This window comes from Coregonus lavaretus (assembly GCF_964263955.1).
Source record: "Coregonus lavaretus genome assembly, chromosome: 23".
Taxonomy (NCBI): Eukaryota; Metazoa; Chordata; class Actinopteri; order Salmoniformes; family Salmonidae; genus Coregonus; species Coregonus lavaretus.
In genome coordinates, this window is record NC_140010.1 from 1,642,520 (window position 1) to 1,657,406 (window position 14,887).

Genomic DNA, 14,887 nt, shown 5'->3' on the forward strand with positions numbered 1-14,887 from the left:
CTGAAGAACAGCAGCCCTGGCACGGTATAGTAAATATGCATCCCAAATGGCACCCTATTTTCTGGATAGTGCACATAGAGCCCTATGGGTCCTGGTCAAATGGCACCCTATTTTCTGGATAGTGCACATAGAGCCCTATGGGTCCTGGTCAAAAGTAGTGTACTGCATAGGGAATAAGGTACCATTTGGGATACAAGCCTAGGAGTTCTTGGGAGTTAACCCCCCTGAAATAAAACATCTGGGTTTATCATTCGCATCCTCTTCCTATCCTTTAAGATCTGTTGTTTGGAATGCTTTCCCTAATCTGCCCCAAAATCACTCAATTGTTTCCATTTAGACTTTGAGAAAGACTGTTGAGAACTTCAAATAACATGTTGTTGTTGCTTTAGGTCATGCGACAGTAATCCTTATTTTATAGCAACATGAGTCGAGCAGAGCTAGGCTGATCTGATCTGGGCAGCTGGTTATAGCCACATAACTAGGATGATCTGATCTGGGCCGCTGGTTATAGCCACAGAACTAGGATGATCTGATCTGGGCCGCTGGTTATAGCCACAGAACTAGGATGATCTGATCTGGGCAGCTGGTTATAGCCACAGAACTGGGATGATCTGATCTGGGCCGCTGGTTATAGCCACAGAACTAGGATGATCTGATCTGGGCAGCTGGTTATAGCCACAGAACTAGGATGATCTGATCTGGGCCGCTGGTTACAGCCACAGAACTAGGATGATCTGATCTGGGCAGCTGGTTACAGCCACAGAACTGGGATGATCTGATCTGGGCAGCTGGTTATAGCCACAGAACTAGGATGATCTGATCTGGGCAGCTGGTTACAGCCACAGAGCTAGGATGATCTGATCTGGGCAGCTGGTTATAGCCACAGAACTAGGATGATCTGATCTGGGCAGCTGGTTATAGCCACAGAACTAGGATGATCTGATCTGGGCAGCTGGTTATAGCCACAGAACTAGGATGATCTGATCTGGGCAGCTGGTTATAGCCACAGAACTAGGATGATCTGATCTGGGCAGCTGGTTACAGCCACAGAACTAGGATGATCTGATCTGGGCAGCTGGTTACAGCCACAGAACTAGGATGATCTGATCTGGGCAGCTGGTTATAGCCACAGAACTAGGATGATCTGATCTGGGCAGCTGGTTACAGCCACAGAACTAGGATGATCTGATCTGGGCAGCTGGTTATAGCCACAGAACTAGGATGATCTGATCTGGGCAGCTGGTTACAGCCACAGAACTAGGATGATCTGATCTGGGCAGCTGGTTACAGCCACAGAACTAGGATGATCTGATCTGGGCAGCTGGTTACAGCCACAGAACTATCCCTAATGTGGGACTAAAACACACTTGGCCCTGGGCATTCCTTCTACAAGTGGTTCATTTGGTCTTCTTGGATTACACCCCGTCGGGTTGAAATACCACCAGCTAGCTAGCCATCATGGAGGCTCGTCTGAAGACACTGAAAAGGCAGTCATCTGGACAACCAAGGCCATGACTATTCATTAAATCAGTTGTCATCAACATGACAGATTTATTACCAAGGCCTTTAAAACTTCTTAATAATGATCTTAGAATGTAGATGGCATCTTTTGATCGTGTGATTTAAAATAAAATAAAAATAAATAAACTGAAACTCAGAAATTGAGATTTAAAGGGAAAGTTAAGGAGTCTGAGGATCTCTCTCCTCAAATATCCCTTTGACTTCTCTTGATACCTGGTGAATCATTACCAGTTCTATTGATACCTGGCTGATACCTGGTGAGTCGATAACAGTTCTATTGATACCTGGCTGATACCTGGTGAGTCGATAACAGTTCTATTGATACCTGGCTGATAACTGGTCAGTCGATAACAGTTCTATTGATACCTGGCTGATACCTGGTGAGTCGATAACAGTTCTATTGATACCTGGCTGATACCTGGTGAGTCGATAACAGTTCTATTGATACCTGGCTGATACCTGGTGAGTCGATAACAGTTCTATTGATACCTGGTTGATACCTGGTGAGTCGATAACAGTTCTATTGATACCTGGCTGATACCTGGTGAGTCGATAACAGTTCTATTGATACCTGGCTGATACCTGGTGAGTCGATAACAGTTCTATTGATACCTGGCTGATAACTGGTGAGTCGATAACAGTTCTATTGATACCTGGCTGATACCTGGTGAGTCGATAACAGTTCTATAGATACCTGGCTGATACCTGGTGAGGTCCCCCCCAGCTCTCGCTATATATTTCAAGGTCCTGAGGTATCCGTTTGAAAACAGTTTGTGTTCAAGTTTTAAGTACCTTTGTTGCTGGGACTCTCTTGGGTCCAGACCAATGTAAGGCTGGTTTCCCAGACACAGATTAATTAAGCCTAGTCCTGGACTAAGAAGCATGTTAAAACGATTCTCCATTTAAAGTGATTTTTAGTCTAGGCTAAGCTTAACTTGTCTGAGGAAACCAGCACTATGAGCTCAGGGTAGTGTGGCAGGGTCCATGTCTTCTTACTGCAGTTAATGACTGCGTCAAATGGAACCCTATTCCCTATATGCCACTTGTGATACAGCCAGTCAGTGAGCACAACATGTTAATTAGAACGGCTCAGATCTCAGATAATGGATCTATATTACCACCACAGCAGCAGTGCTTCAAGGGGCAGAAATAATGATAACAGGTGAGATATTGTTTGGACTTTGTGTTTGTGTGTAAAGTCCCAGCAATGAGGAGGTACTAGATAGCCAGAGTTAGCTAGCCTAGCGGCCTCATAAAGAGTTAGCTAGCCTAGCGGTTCTCATAAAGAGTTAGCTAGCCTAGCGGTTCTCATAAAGAGTTAGCTAGCCTAGCGGCCTCATAAAGAGTTAGCTAGCCTAGCGGTTCTCATAAAGAGTTAGCTAGCCTAGCGGTTCTCATAAAGAGTTAGCTAGCCTAGCGGTTCTCATAAAGAGTTAGCTAGCCTAGCGGCCTCATAAAGAGTTAGCTAGCCTAGCGGTTCTCATAAAGAGTTAGCTAGCCTAGCGGCCTCATAAAGAGTTAGCTAGCCTAGCGGCCTCATAAAGAGTTAGCTAGCCTAGCGGCCTCATAAAGAGTTAGCTAGCCTACCGGCCTCATAAAGAGTTAGCTAGCCTAGCGGCCTCATAAAGAGTTAGCTAGCCTAGCGGCCTCATAAAGAGTTAGCTAGCCTAGCGGTTCTCATAAAGAGTTAGCTAGCCTAGCGGCCTCATAAAGAGTTAGCTAGCCTAGCGGTTCTCATAAAGAGTTAGCTAGCCTAGCGGTTCTCATAAAGAGTTAGCTAGCCTAGCGGCCTCATAAAGAGTTAGCTAGCCTAGCGGTTCTCATAAAGAGTTAGCTAGCCTAGCGGCCTCATAAAGAGTTAGCTAGCCTAGCGGTTCTCATAAAGAGTTAGCTAGCCTAGCGGTTCTCATAAAGAGTTAGCTAGCCTAGCGGTTCTCATAAAGAGTTAGCTAGCCTAGCGGCCTCATAAAGAGTTAGCTAGCCTAGCGGCCTCATAAAGAGTTAGCTAGCCTAGCGGTTCTCATAAAGAGTTAGCTAGCCTAGCGGTTCTCATAAAGAGTTAGCTAGCCTAGCGGCCTCATAAAGAGTTAGCTAGCCTAGCGGTTCTCATAAAGAGTTAGCTAGCCTAGCGGCCTCATAAAGAGTTAGCTAGCCTAGCGGTTCTCATAAAGAGTTAGCTAGCCTAGCGGCCTCATAAAGAGTTAGCTAGCCTAGCGGTTCTCATAAAGAGTTAGCTAGCCTAGCGGCCTCATAAAGAGTTAGCTAGCCTAGCGGTTCTCATAAAGAGTTAGCTAGCCTAGCGGCCTCATAAAGAGTTAGCTAGCCTAGCGGTTCTCATAAAGAGTTAGCTAGCCTAGCGGTTCTCATAAAGAGTTAGCTAGCCTAGCGGCCTCATAAAGAGTTAGCTAGCCTAGCGGTTCTCATAAAGAGTTAGCTAGCCTAGCGGTTCTCATAAAGAGTTAGCTAGCCTAGCGGTTCTCATAAAGAGTTAGCTAGCCTACCGGCCTCATAAAGAGTTAGCTAGCCTAGCGGCCTCATAAAGAGTTAGCTAGCCTAGCGGTTCTCATAAAGAGTTAGCTAGCCTAGCGGTTCTCATAAAGAGTTAGCTAGCCTACCGGCCTCATAAAGAGTTAGCTAGCCTAGCTGCCTCATAAAGAGTTAGCTAGCCTAGCGGCCTCATAAAGAGTTAGCTAGCCTAGCGGTTCTCATAAAGAGTTAGCTAGCCTGGCTGCCTCATAAAGAGTTAGCTAGCCTAGCGGCCTCATAAAGAGTTAGCTAGCCTAGCGGTTCTCATAAAGAGTTAGCTAGCCTAGCGGTTCTCATAAAGAGTTAGCTAGCCTAGCGGTTCTCATAAAGAGTTAGCTAGCCTAGCGGTTCTCATAAAGAGTTAGCTAGCCTAGCGGTTCTCATAAAGAGTTAGCTAGCCTAGCGGTTCTCATAAAGAGTTAGCTAGCCTAGCGGCCTCATAAAGAGTTAGCTAGCCTAGCGGTTCTCATAAAGAGTTAGCTAGCCTAGCGGTTCTCATAAAGAGTTAGCTAGCCTAGCGGCCTCATAAAGAGTTAGCTAGCCTAGCGGCCTCATAAAGAGTTAGCTAGCCTAGCGGCCTCATAAAGAGTTAGCTAGCCTAGCGGCCTCATAAAGAGTTAGCTAGCCTAGCGGCCTCATAAAGAGTTAGCTAGCCTAGCGGCCTCATAAAGAGTTAGCTAGCCTAGCGGTTCTCATAAAGAGTTAGCTAGCCTAGCGGTTCTCATAAAGAGTTAGCTAGCCTAGCGGTTCTCATAAAGAGTTAGCTAGCCTAGCGGTTCTCATAAAGAGTTAGCTAGCCTAGCGGTTCTCATAAAGAGTTAGCTAGCCTAGCGGTTCTCATAAAGAGTTAGCTAGCCTAGCGGTTCTCATAAAGAGTTAGCTAGCCTGGCTGCCTCATAAAGAGTTAGCTAGCCTAGCGGTTCTCATAAAGAGTTAGCTAGCCTAGCGGTTCTCATAAAGAGTTAGCTAGCCTGGCTGCCTCATAAAGAGTTAGCTAGCCTGGGGGCCTCATAAAGAGTTAGCTAGCCTAGCGGCCTCATAAAGAGTTAGCTAGCCTAGCTGCCTCATAAAGAGTTAGCTAGCCTACCGGCCTCATAAAGAGTTAGCTAGCCTAGCGGTTCTCATAAAGAGTTAGCTAGCCTAGCGGCCTCATAAAGAGTTAGCTAGCCTAGCGGTTCTCATAAAGAGTTAGCTAGCCTAGCGGCCTCATAAAGAGTTAGCTAGCCTAGCGGTTCTCATAAAGAGTTAGCTAGCCTAGCGGTTCTCATAAAGAGTTAGCTAGCCTGGGGGCCTCATAAAGAGTTAGCTAGCCTAGCTGCCTCATAAAGAGTTAGCTAGCCTAGCGGTTCTCATAAAGAGTTAGCTAGCCTGGGGGCCTCATAAAGAGTTAGCTAGCCTAGCGGTTCTCATAAAGAGTTAGCTAGCCTAGCGGCCTCATAAAGAGTTAGCTAGCCTAGCGGTTCTCATAAAGAGTTAGCTAGCCTAGCGGTTCTCATAAAGAGTTAGCTAGCCTAGCGGTTCTCATAAAGAGTTAGCTAGCCTAGCGGCCTCATAAAGAGTTAGCTAGCCTGGGGGCCGGGCCCGGTTATCAGGCCACCTGAGCTCCCACTACAACAAGCAGGAAGGGTTCGAGTGAGCCACTTAGTGAAACTGACAGGTCTCAAAGATTTAATTAGTGCGTTACAACACTGCTGCTAGCTGGATAGGTGGACCCTCCCACCCTCCTTCACAGGGCAGGTAGACTGAAGCAGAGGGAAGGTCCTGAGGGGTCTCCTACAAAGCAGGATAAAGGAGTTAGCCAGCTAACGCGCCTACATATTGTGATCCATTTTATTTTGTAGAAAGATAAGCTTGAAAAACTGCATGTCAAATTGATTTAACAAACAAAAAAACGTATCCAAGTTTAGCTTTTTTTAAATGAACAATAAAATCAATGTCTATTTTGGGTTGCTTATCAAAGTTAGCTGGCTAACTCATTAATCCCGCTTATCAAAGTTAGCTGGCTAACTCATTAATCCCGCTTATCAAAGTTAGCTGGCTAACTCATTAATCCCGCTTATCAAAGTTAGCTGGCTAACTCATTAATCCCTCTAGCTAGTATATCTATCCTGGTGTCTTTAGTATATCTGATGAAGCTGGTTGGACCTGGCTGATAGCTGGTTGATGAAGTTTTCAATTCAGAGTGGGTCGACCCAGTTCCTCTGAATACAGCATGTGGAACAGTAGCTAGTCCTTTGGTGTGGGAGCTTGTTTCAAACTTAGTTTATTTTTTTGTGCCTTCAAAATCCCTTTCCCCTCCCTCCCATCCCCAAAAATAATAAACCCTGTCATTGCTCCTCAACATTCGAACAACCCCCCCCCCCCCCCCAAGAGTAGAAGAGTCTTCGAATTAGGCAGAGGGTCAATGTGCTTATGTGCTGCGAAGACCACATCATCATCATCATCCACGCCACTGAGGTATTGCAGGTGTGGCTTAGTGATGAAAAAGATGAGGGGAGGGGGAAGAGAGGTGGGAGGAGGAGTGGAACTGATTTTTCAGGAGCATTATCAGGTTGGGTTTGCAGTTGGTCGGTCAGTTTAACGGTTATTAGTGGTTTCAGGCACAGTCCCCCATGATGACCAGGGGGGCAAGGAGCTGCCGAAGCTCAGAGGCACACACCGGCCCCGTGTGGGGGAGCCCTCTCCTCCTGCGCCGGGCCAGCCGAGAGGACAAGGTGGAGAGGGGGCGCAGGGAGCTCCGGGGGCTGAGGCTGCAGCTGGCAGTGGTGCTGGTAGCCATGTGGTGGGGCGAGGGGGACAGAGAGAGGGACCCCAGCGACTCCTCCTCCTCAGACACCTCGTCTTTGTCGAGGTCCTCTCTCTCCTGACGGTCGCTCTCGTCCTGCTCAGCTAGCTGGCGGGTGACGGCCACAGCCTGGCCGGCGAAGAAGGTCAGGTCCTGGGCTCTGCTGCCTCTGTGGTTCAGCATGGAGGGCACGGTGTTCGGAGCACACTTAGGGAGAGGAGACAGACGTGGAATGATTAGGTCATGGATTCTAGGCAGCTACCTTTTGTCCCTTCCATTGGAGGTCAAAGTTGCTCAATCATCTTACAGTTCAAAAACAGAGCTAAACCGAGAGATGGAGAGAGGGAGCGATCAAGAGAAAGATTGAGAGGGACAGAGTGTGATAGACAAGTGAGAGAGAAAGAGAGCGAGACAGAACAAGAGCCATCAAACAGTCAAAGCATCAATACAGTACTAAGATCAAATCCTACTACGCTGGCTCTGAAGCTCCATGGATGTGGCAGGGCTTTGCAAACTATCATGGCTTACAAAGGGAAACCCAGCCGGGAGCTGCCCAGTGCCTACCAGATGGGCTAAATTCAGTATATGCTCGCTTCGAGGCAAGCAACACTGAACCATGCATGAGAGCACCAGCTGTTTCGGACGACTGTGATCTCGCTCTCCATAGCCGATGTGAGTAAAACCTTTAAACAGGTCAACATTCACAAGGCCACGGGACCAGACGGATTACCAGGACGCGTACTCTGAGCATGCGCTGACCAGTTGGCAAGTGTCTTCACTGACATTTTCACCTCTCCCTGACCCAGTGTGTAATACCCTCAAGCAGACCACCATAGTCCCTGTGCCTAGGAAAGCGAAGGTAACCTGTCTAAATGACTACCGACCCGTAGCACTCACATCTATAGCCATGCAGTGCTTTTAAAGGCTGGTCATGGCTCACATCAACACCATCATCCCAGACCACTCCAATTTGCATACCGCCCCAACAGTTCCACAGATCTATTGCGCTCCACACTGCCCTTTCCTACATGGACAAGAGGAACACCTACGTGAGAATGCTGTTCCTTGACTACAGCTCAGCATTCAACATCGTAGTCCCCTCCAAGCTCATCATTAAGCTTAGGACCCTGGGACTGAACACCTCCCTCTGCAACTGGATCCCAGGACTTCCTGTACTCCCTGTTCACCCACGACTGCGTGGCCACGCAAGACTCAAACACCATCATTATATTTGCTGACGACACGACGGTGGTTGGCCTGTCTGATCGCAGCCTACAGGGAGGTGGTCAGTGGATGTCCTCAGAAGGTTCTACAGCTGCACCGTTGAAAGCATCTTAACTGGCTGCATCACCGCCTGGTATGGCACCTGCTTGGCATCCAACCACAAGGCGCTACAGAGGGTAGTGCGTACGGCCCAGTACATTACTGGGGCCGAGCTCCCTGCCATCCTGGACCTCTAAACCAGGCGGGGAAAAGAAAGGCCCTTAAAATTGTCCAAGACTCCAGCCACCCAGGTCATAGACTTCTCTCTGCTACAGCACGGCAAGCGGTACCGATGCACCAAGTCTGGAACCAACAGGACCCTGAACAGCTTCTACCTCCAAGCCTTAAGACCAATAGCTACCTGGACTATCTGCATTGACCCTTTTGCACCAACTCTTTTGACTTACCACGTACGCTGCTGTTACGGTTTATTATCTATCATATTGCCTAGTCACTTTACCCCTACCTTTATGTACATATCTACCTCAATGACCTCGTCCCCCTGCACATCGACTCTGTACTGGTCCCCCGGGTATATAGACTCTGTACTGGTACCCCGGGTATATAGACTCTGTACTGGTCCCCCGGGTATATAGACTCTGTACTGGTCCCCCGGGTATATAGACTCTGTACTGGTCCCCCGGGTATATAGACTCTGTACTGGTACCCCGGGTATATAGACTCTGTACTGGTACCCCGGGTATATAGACTCTGTACTGGTCCCCCGGGTATATAGACTCTGTACTGGTACCCCGGGTATATAGACTCTGTACTGGTCCCCCGGGTATATAGACTCTGTACTGGTACCCCGGGTATATAGACTCTGTACTGGTCCCCCGGGTATATAGACTCTGTACTGGTACCCCGGGTATATAGACTCTGTACTGGTACCCCGGGTATATAGACTCTGTACTGGTCCCCCGGGTATATAGACTCTGTACTGGTACCCCGGGTATATAGACTCTGTACTGGTACCCCGGGTATATAGACTCTGTACTGGTCCCCCGGGTATATAGACTCTGTACTGGTACCCCGGGTATATAGACTCTGTACTGGTCCCCCGGGTATATAGACTCTGTACTGGTACCCCGGGTATATAGACTCTGTACTGGTACCCCGGGTATATAGTTACTCTTTGGATGTATTCCTCATTTTTCTATTGTTAGATTTCTCTCTCTGTATTGTTGGGAATTAAGCATTTCACTGTTAGTTGTTTACCAAGCATGTGACATTTTATTTGAGCCAGATAGATAGTGAGAAAAACAGAGATCGAGAGACACAGACCGACACACACACACACAGACCGACACACACACACACCGACACACACACCGACCGACACACACACACACACAGACAGACCCACACACACACAGATGACACACACACACCGACACACACACACAGACCCACACACACACACAGACCCACACACACACACAGACCCACACACACACACACACAGACCGACACACACACACACACAGACCGACACACACACACACACAGACCGACACACACACACAGACCGACACACACACACAGACCGACACACACACACACAGACCGACACACACACACACAGACCGACACACACACACACACACAGACCGACACACACACACACACACAGACCGACACACACACACACACACAGACCGACACACACACCGACACCGACACACACAGACACACAGACCGACAGACCGACCGACACACAGAGCGACAGGTAGAGAAACAGATAGGATCCGTACCCCTCTGACCCAGGGGTGCTGCAGGACCTGAGCAGCACTGAGGCGGTTCTTGGCGTCTCTGACTAGAAGTCTGGTGATGAGGTCTTTGGCTCCAGAGGAGATCTGCTGCCAGTCCTTCTCAGGGAACTCGTACTTCCCCTCCTGGATGCTCTCAAACAGCATGTTCTGGAGCGCAGCCGAGAGAGAGACTGGGTTAGGGGACAGTTCTAGATTTAAGAACGTAATGGAGCGCAGCCGAGAGAGAGACTGGGTTAGGGGACAGTTCTAGATTTAAGACGCTCTCAAACAGCATGTTCTGGAGATGTGACAAAAGCCATACTGTAGAAGGTTCTTAAAACAAATGTGTTGGTTGTTTTGGTTTGGCCAAAGTGGCTTTAATATTACAAAATGGGCAGGTTTTTGTGGGGTTTTCACAATCAAAAAACAGGAAAAGGAATGTGAATTTAAGACTCAGTTTTCGTTACATAATTTCAGTTGAATTATATATTGATGTGTAGCATTGTGTATCTATAAATCAAAATAGTATTGTCCCTCTCCAGTTTCCATCATCTTTAGAGGCATCTGGTTCTGAGCACAAGGGTAGGGACCAGGGTAAGGACCAGGGTAAGGACCAGGGTAAGGACCAGGGTAAGGACCAGGGTAGGGCCCAGGGTAAGGACCAGGGTAAGGACCAGGGTAGGGAGCAGGGTAAGGAGCAGGGTAAGGACCAGGGTAGGGACCAGGGTTCTACATGCTCTCGTGTCCAGGAGCAGAGCTCAGATATACAGTGCATTCAGAAAGTACCCTTGACGACATCCACATTTTGTTACGTTACAGCATTATTCTAAAATGGATTAAATAGTTTCCCCCCCCCCCTCATCAATCTACACACAATACCCAATAATGACAAAGCAATAACAGGTTTAGAAATTTTTTGCTAAATTATTACAACAAAAAACAGCGTCGCTGCACAGCTATTTTCAGGTCTCTCCAGAGATGTTCAATCGGGTTCAAGTCTGGGCTCTGGCTGGGCCACTCAAGGACATTCAGAGACTTGTCCCAAAGCCACTCCTGCGTTGTCTTGGCTGTGTGCATAGGGTCGTTGTCCTGTTGGAAGGTGAACCTTCGACCCAGTCTGAGGTCCTGAGCGCTCTGGAGCAGGTTTTCATCAAGGATCTCTCTGTACTTTGCTCCGTTCATCTTTCCCTCGATCCTGACTAGTCTCCCAGTTCCTGCCGCTGAAAAACATTCCCACAGCATGATGCTGCCACCACCATGCTTCACCGTAGGGATGGTGCCAGGTTTCCTCCAGACGTGACGCTTGGCATTCAGGCCAAAGAGCTCAATCTTGGTTTCATCAGACCTTATATAAACAGGTGTGTGCCTTTCCAAATCATGTCCAATCAATAGAATTTACCACAGGAGGACTCCAATCAAGTTGTAGAAACATCTCAAGGATGGTCAATGGAAACAGGATGAATCTGAGCTGAATTTCGAGTCTCATAGCAAAGGGTCTGAATACTTATGTAAATAAGGAATTTCTGATTTTTATTTGTAATACATAAAAACCTGTTTTCACTTTGTCATTATGGGGTATTGGGTCATTATGGGGTATTGGGTCATTATGGGGTATTGGGTCATTATGGGGTATTGGGTCATTGTGGGGTATTGGGTCATTGTGGGGTATTGGGTCATTATGGGGTATTGGGTCATTATGGGGTATTGGGTCATTATGGGGTATTGGGTCATTATGGGGTATTGGGTCATTATGGGGTATTGGGTCATTATGGGGTATTGGGTCATTGTGGGGTATTGGGTCATTGTGGGGTATTGGGTCATTATGGGGTATTGGGTCATTATGGGGTATTGGGTCATTATGGGGTATTGGGTCATTATGGGGTATTGGGTCATTATGGGGTAGTGTTTGTAGATTGATGAGGATTATTATTGTTTTAATCCATGTTAGAATAAGGCTGTAACGTAACAAAACGTGGAAAAAGACAAAGGGTCTGAATACTTTCCGAGTGCACTGTACAGGACATCTAAAGGAAGACTCCATATAAGGACATCTAAAGGAAGACTCCATATAAGGACATCTAAAGGAAGACTCCATATAAGGACATCTAAAGGAAGACTCCATATAAGGACATCTAAAGGAAGACTCCATATAAGGACATCTAAAGGAAGACTCCATATACAGGACATCTAAAGGAAGACTCCATATAAGGACATCTAAAGGAAGACTCCATATAAGGACATCTAAAGGAAGACTCCATATAAGGACATCTAAAGGAAGACTCCATATAAGGACATCTAAAGGAAGACTCCATATAAGGACTTCTAAAGGAATACTCCATATAAGGACTTCTAAAGGAAGACTCCATATAAGGACTTCTAAAGGAAGACTCCATATAAGGACTTCTAAAGGAAAACTCCAAAATGACATCTAGACTGTGCTCCCATGTGTTTAAACATTTCAAGAAAGGCAGTCTCCTTTGATCTTTAACCCCTGTCCTAACCAACCGGTCTCAGGCTCAGGAGTGGCCAGCACTAATAAGGTTTTTTCTCAGGGCCAAGCGATCTCAAGATGTTGATTTGTGCCTCTGCTTCCCAATGGGAGTGATGAGTGTGCTGTTGTTGTAGTAGTGGTGTTGTTGTAGTAGTAGCGTCGTAGTGCTGTTGTAGCGTGTTGTAGTAGTACTGTTTTTGTAGTGTTGTAGTAGTAGTGCTGTTGTTGTAGTGTTGTTGTAGCGTGTAGTAGTGTTGTAGTAGTGTTGTAATTGTAGTAGTAGTGTTGTAGTAGTGTTGTAATTGTAGTAGTAGTGTTGTAGTAGTGGTGTTGTAGTAGTGTTGTTGCTGTAGTAGTAGTGTTGTAGTATTAGTGTGTTTGTAGTGTGTTGTGGTTTATAGTTGTAGTAGTGTGTTGTAGTAGTGTATTGTAGTAGTAGTGTTGTAGTAGTGTATTGTAGTAGTAGTGTTGTAGTAGTGCTGCTGTAGTAGAAGTAGTGTTGTAGCGTGTTGTAGTAGTCAATTGGCATGTGTATGTTTTTTAGCATGTTATTGATGTGTTTGTGTCAGCTCATATCTTACCTGGCATTCCTGGCAGGGCTCTCCCCAGTCCCAACCACAGTTGGTGCCACAGCGCCCTACGAAGGGAGGGTACCCACTCAGCATGATGTACAGGATGACCCCCAGGCTCCACAGGTCACAGCGCTTATCATAGATCGTAGCCTCCTCACTGAAGGCCTCCACTACCTCTGGAGCCATGTACTCTGCTGAACCACACTGGGGAGAGACCAGAGACAGAATGTACAGTCCTTATCTGGAGGAGGGAGGCAGGGGAGGAGAGGACGAGGGAGGCAGGAGAGGAGAGGAGGTGAGGAGCAGAGGGTTTTATCTCAACTGGTAATATAAGCGCGCTTCCCATTCAAGTGCATAGACAAGTAGGCAGGCTTCAGCGCGTCAATACACCACTTTGCAAAGGACGCAGTACGCATTTTGATAACATATAGTTCACTGTTTGAAACCTGAAGGTTTTACTACATATTACGAGGCATGTCTTACCTTGCTTCAAAAGGAGCCTAGCCAAAATCCCACCAAACGTGCAGGCAATTATTTTAGAAAGACTTCCATATGCCGTTGGAACCAGTAGCCTATTTCTCTCATGTTCTACTGGTTTTCAAATCAACTTTCTTTTATTGTCCAGTAGCCAAAGGCACAATCCTAGTCATATTAGAAACCCCATGCTAGTTGTTGCATCTTTAGATCTCCCCTCTTTCAAAATGTCTTACGGATATTTTAATCTCTGTCTCATGAAACCGCTCAACGGTGTTTTCCCGCTAATTGCATTATGGAACGAACATTTGCGCGTAGCTTACTGCGGATTGCTGTGCTTATAATGTGAATAAATAATAGTTTATCACCATTCTAAGCTAAACGTTCTGATCTGTTACATCAGACTAATGTATCCGAGGCCTACTGGTTGGATGAATTTGGGATCTATCGTCACACAACTGTCCCAGAGTCTGATTGGGCTGTTTCTTTCTCCACAAGCTGACCAATAGAATAGGTCAACATTTCTACTATGGGGGATAGTAGACTGACAGCTGGTGATTTCGCTGTTCGTTACTCATCTCGTTGTTGTTCTAACATCTTCAAATCGGAATTCACTAAGAAGGACGCACGGCGTTGCAATCCTCGAGTTGCAAGTTCTGTTAAGACGAATTACCACAAACTGCGATTTGTCATTCTGAGAACCGTGGGTGGACGCCGTAATCAGGTTATGCAACTCATTCATATGGGTCCGGTAAAGTTCTTTTAAAAAATGTCCGATAAAATGGTGCCCGTCAAATGTCCAGCGCTAATTTTCCTAACAGAGACCCTGGCGCCAGCTGGACCACTGCCTGGTCTTTACCTCCTGCTGCAGTGTTACACCAACCCATTGTGAGGCTAAGCCCTGTGGCCTTGTCCCATTCAGACAGAGCAACCACGTGTCCCAGCTAAGCTATGTGGCCTTGTCCCATTCAGACAGAGCAACCACGTGTCCCAGCTAAGCCCTGTGGCCTTGTCCCATTCAGACAGAGCAACCACGCCCTGTGGCCTTGTCCCATTCAGACAGAGCAACCACGCCCTGTGACCTTGTCTCATTCAGACAGAGCAACCACGTGTCCCAGCTAAGCCCTGTGGCCTTGCCCATTCAGACAGAGCAACCACACCCTGTGGCCTTGTCCCATTCAGACAGAGCAACCACGCCCTGTGGCCTTGTCCCATTCAGACAGAGCAACCACGCCCTGTGGCCATGTCCCATTCAGACAGAGCAACCACGCCCTGTGGCCTTGTCCCATTCAGACAGAGCAACCACGCCCTGTGGCCTTGTCTCATTCAGACAGAGCAACCACGCCCTGTGGCCTTGTCTCATTCAGACAGAGCAACCACGTGTCCCAGCTAAGCCCTGTGGCCTTGTCCCATTCAGACAGAGCAACCACGCCCTGTGACCTTGTCCCATTCAGACAGAGCAACCACGCCCTGTGACCTTGTCTCATTCAGACAGAGCAACCAC

General features: G+C 47.3%; 1 protein-coding gene across 2 annotated transcripts in view; it reads right to left on the reverse strand.

The window, feature by feature from the left end:
- Positions 1 to 237: 237 nt before the first annotated feature.
- Positions 238 to 14,887, reverse strand: part of LOC311099108 (MAP kinase-interacting serine/threonine-protein kinase 2-like) — a 53,175-nt gene continuing 38,525 nt past the window's right edge. The window contains exons 10-13 of one of the 2 annotated variants that reach the window (XR_014609687.1): positions 12,919 to 13,113; positions 9,850 to 10,014; positions 2,849 to 7,039; positions 238 to 2,790 (exon numbers count right to left, since the gene is read on the reverse strand). Coding sequence is in view for 1 of the 2 variants with exons in the window: in XM_084139740.1 (XP_083995866.1) it covers positions 6,644 to 7,039; positions 9,850 to 10,014; positions 12,919 to 13,113 (756 nt within the window). In the remaining variant the exon portion in view is untranslated. Of the gene's footprint in view, positions 7,040 to 9,849; positions 10,015 to 12,918; positions 13,114 to 14,887 lie in introns of both variants that reach the window. The other variant, XM_084139740.1, reaches the window with a different exon arrangement.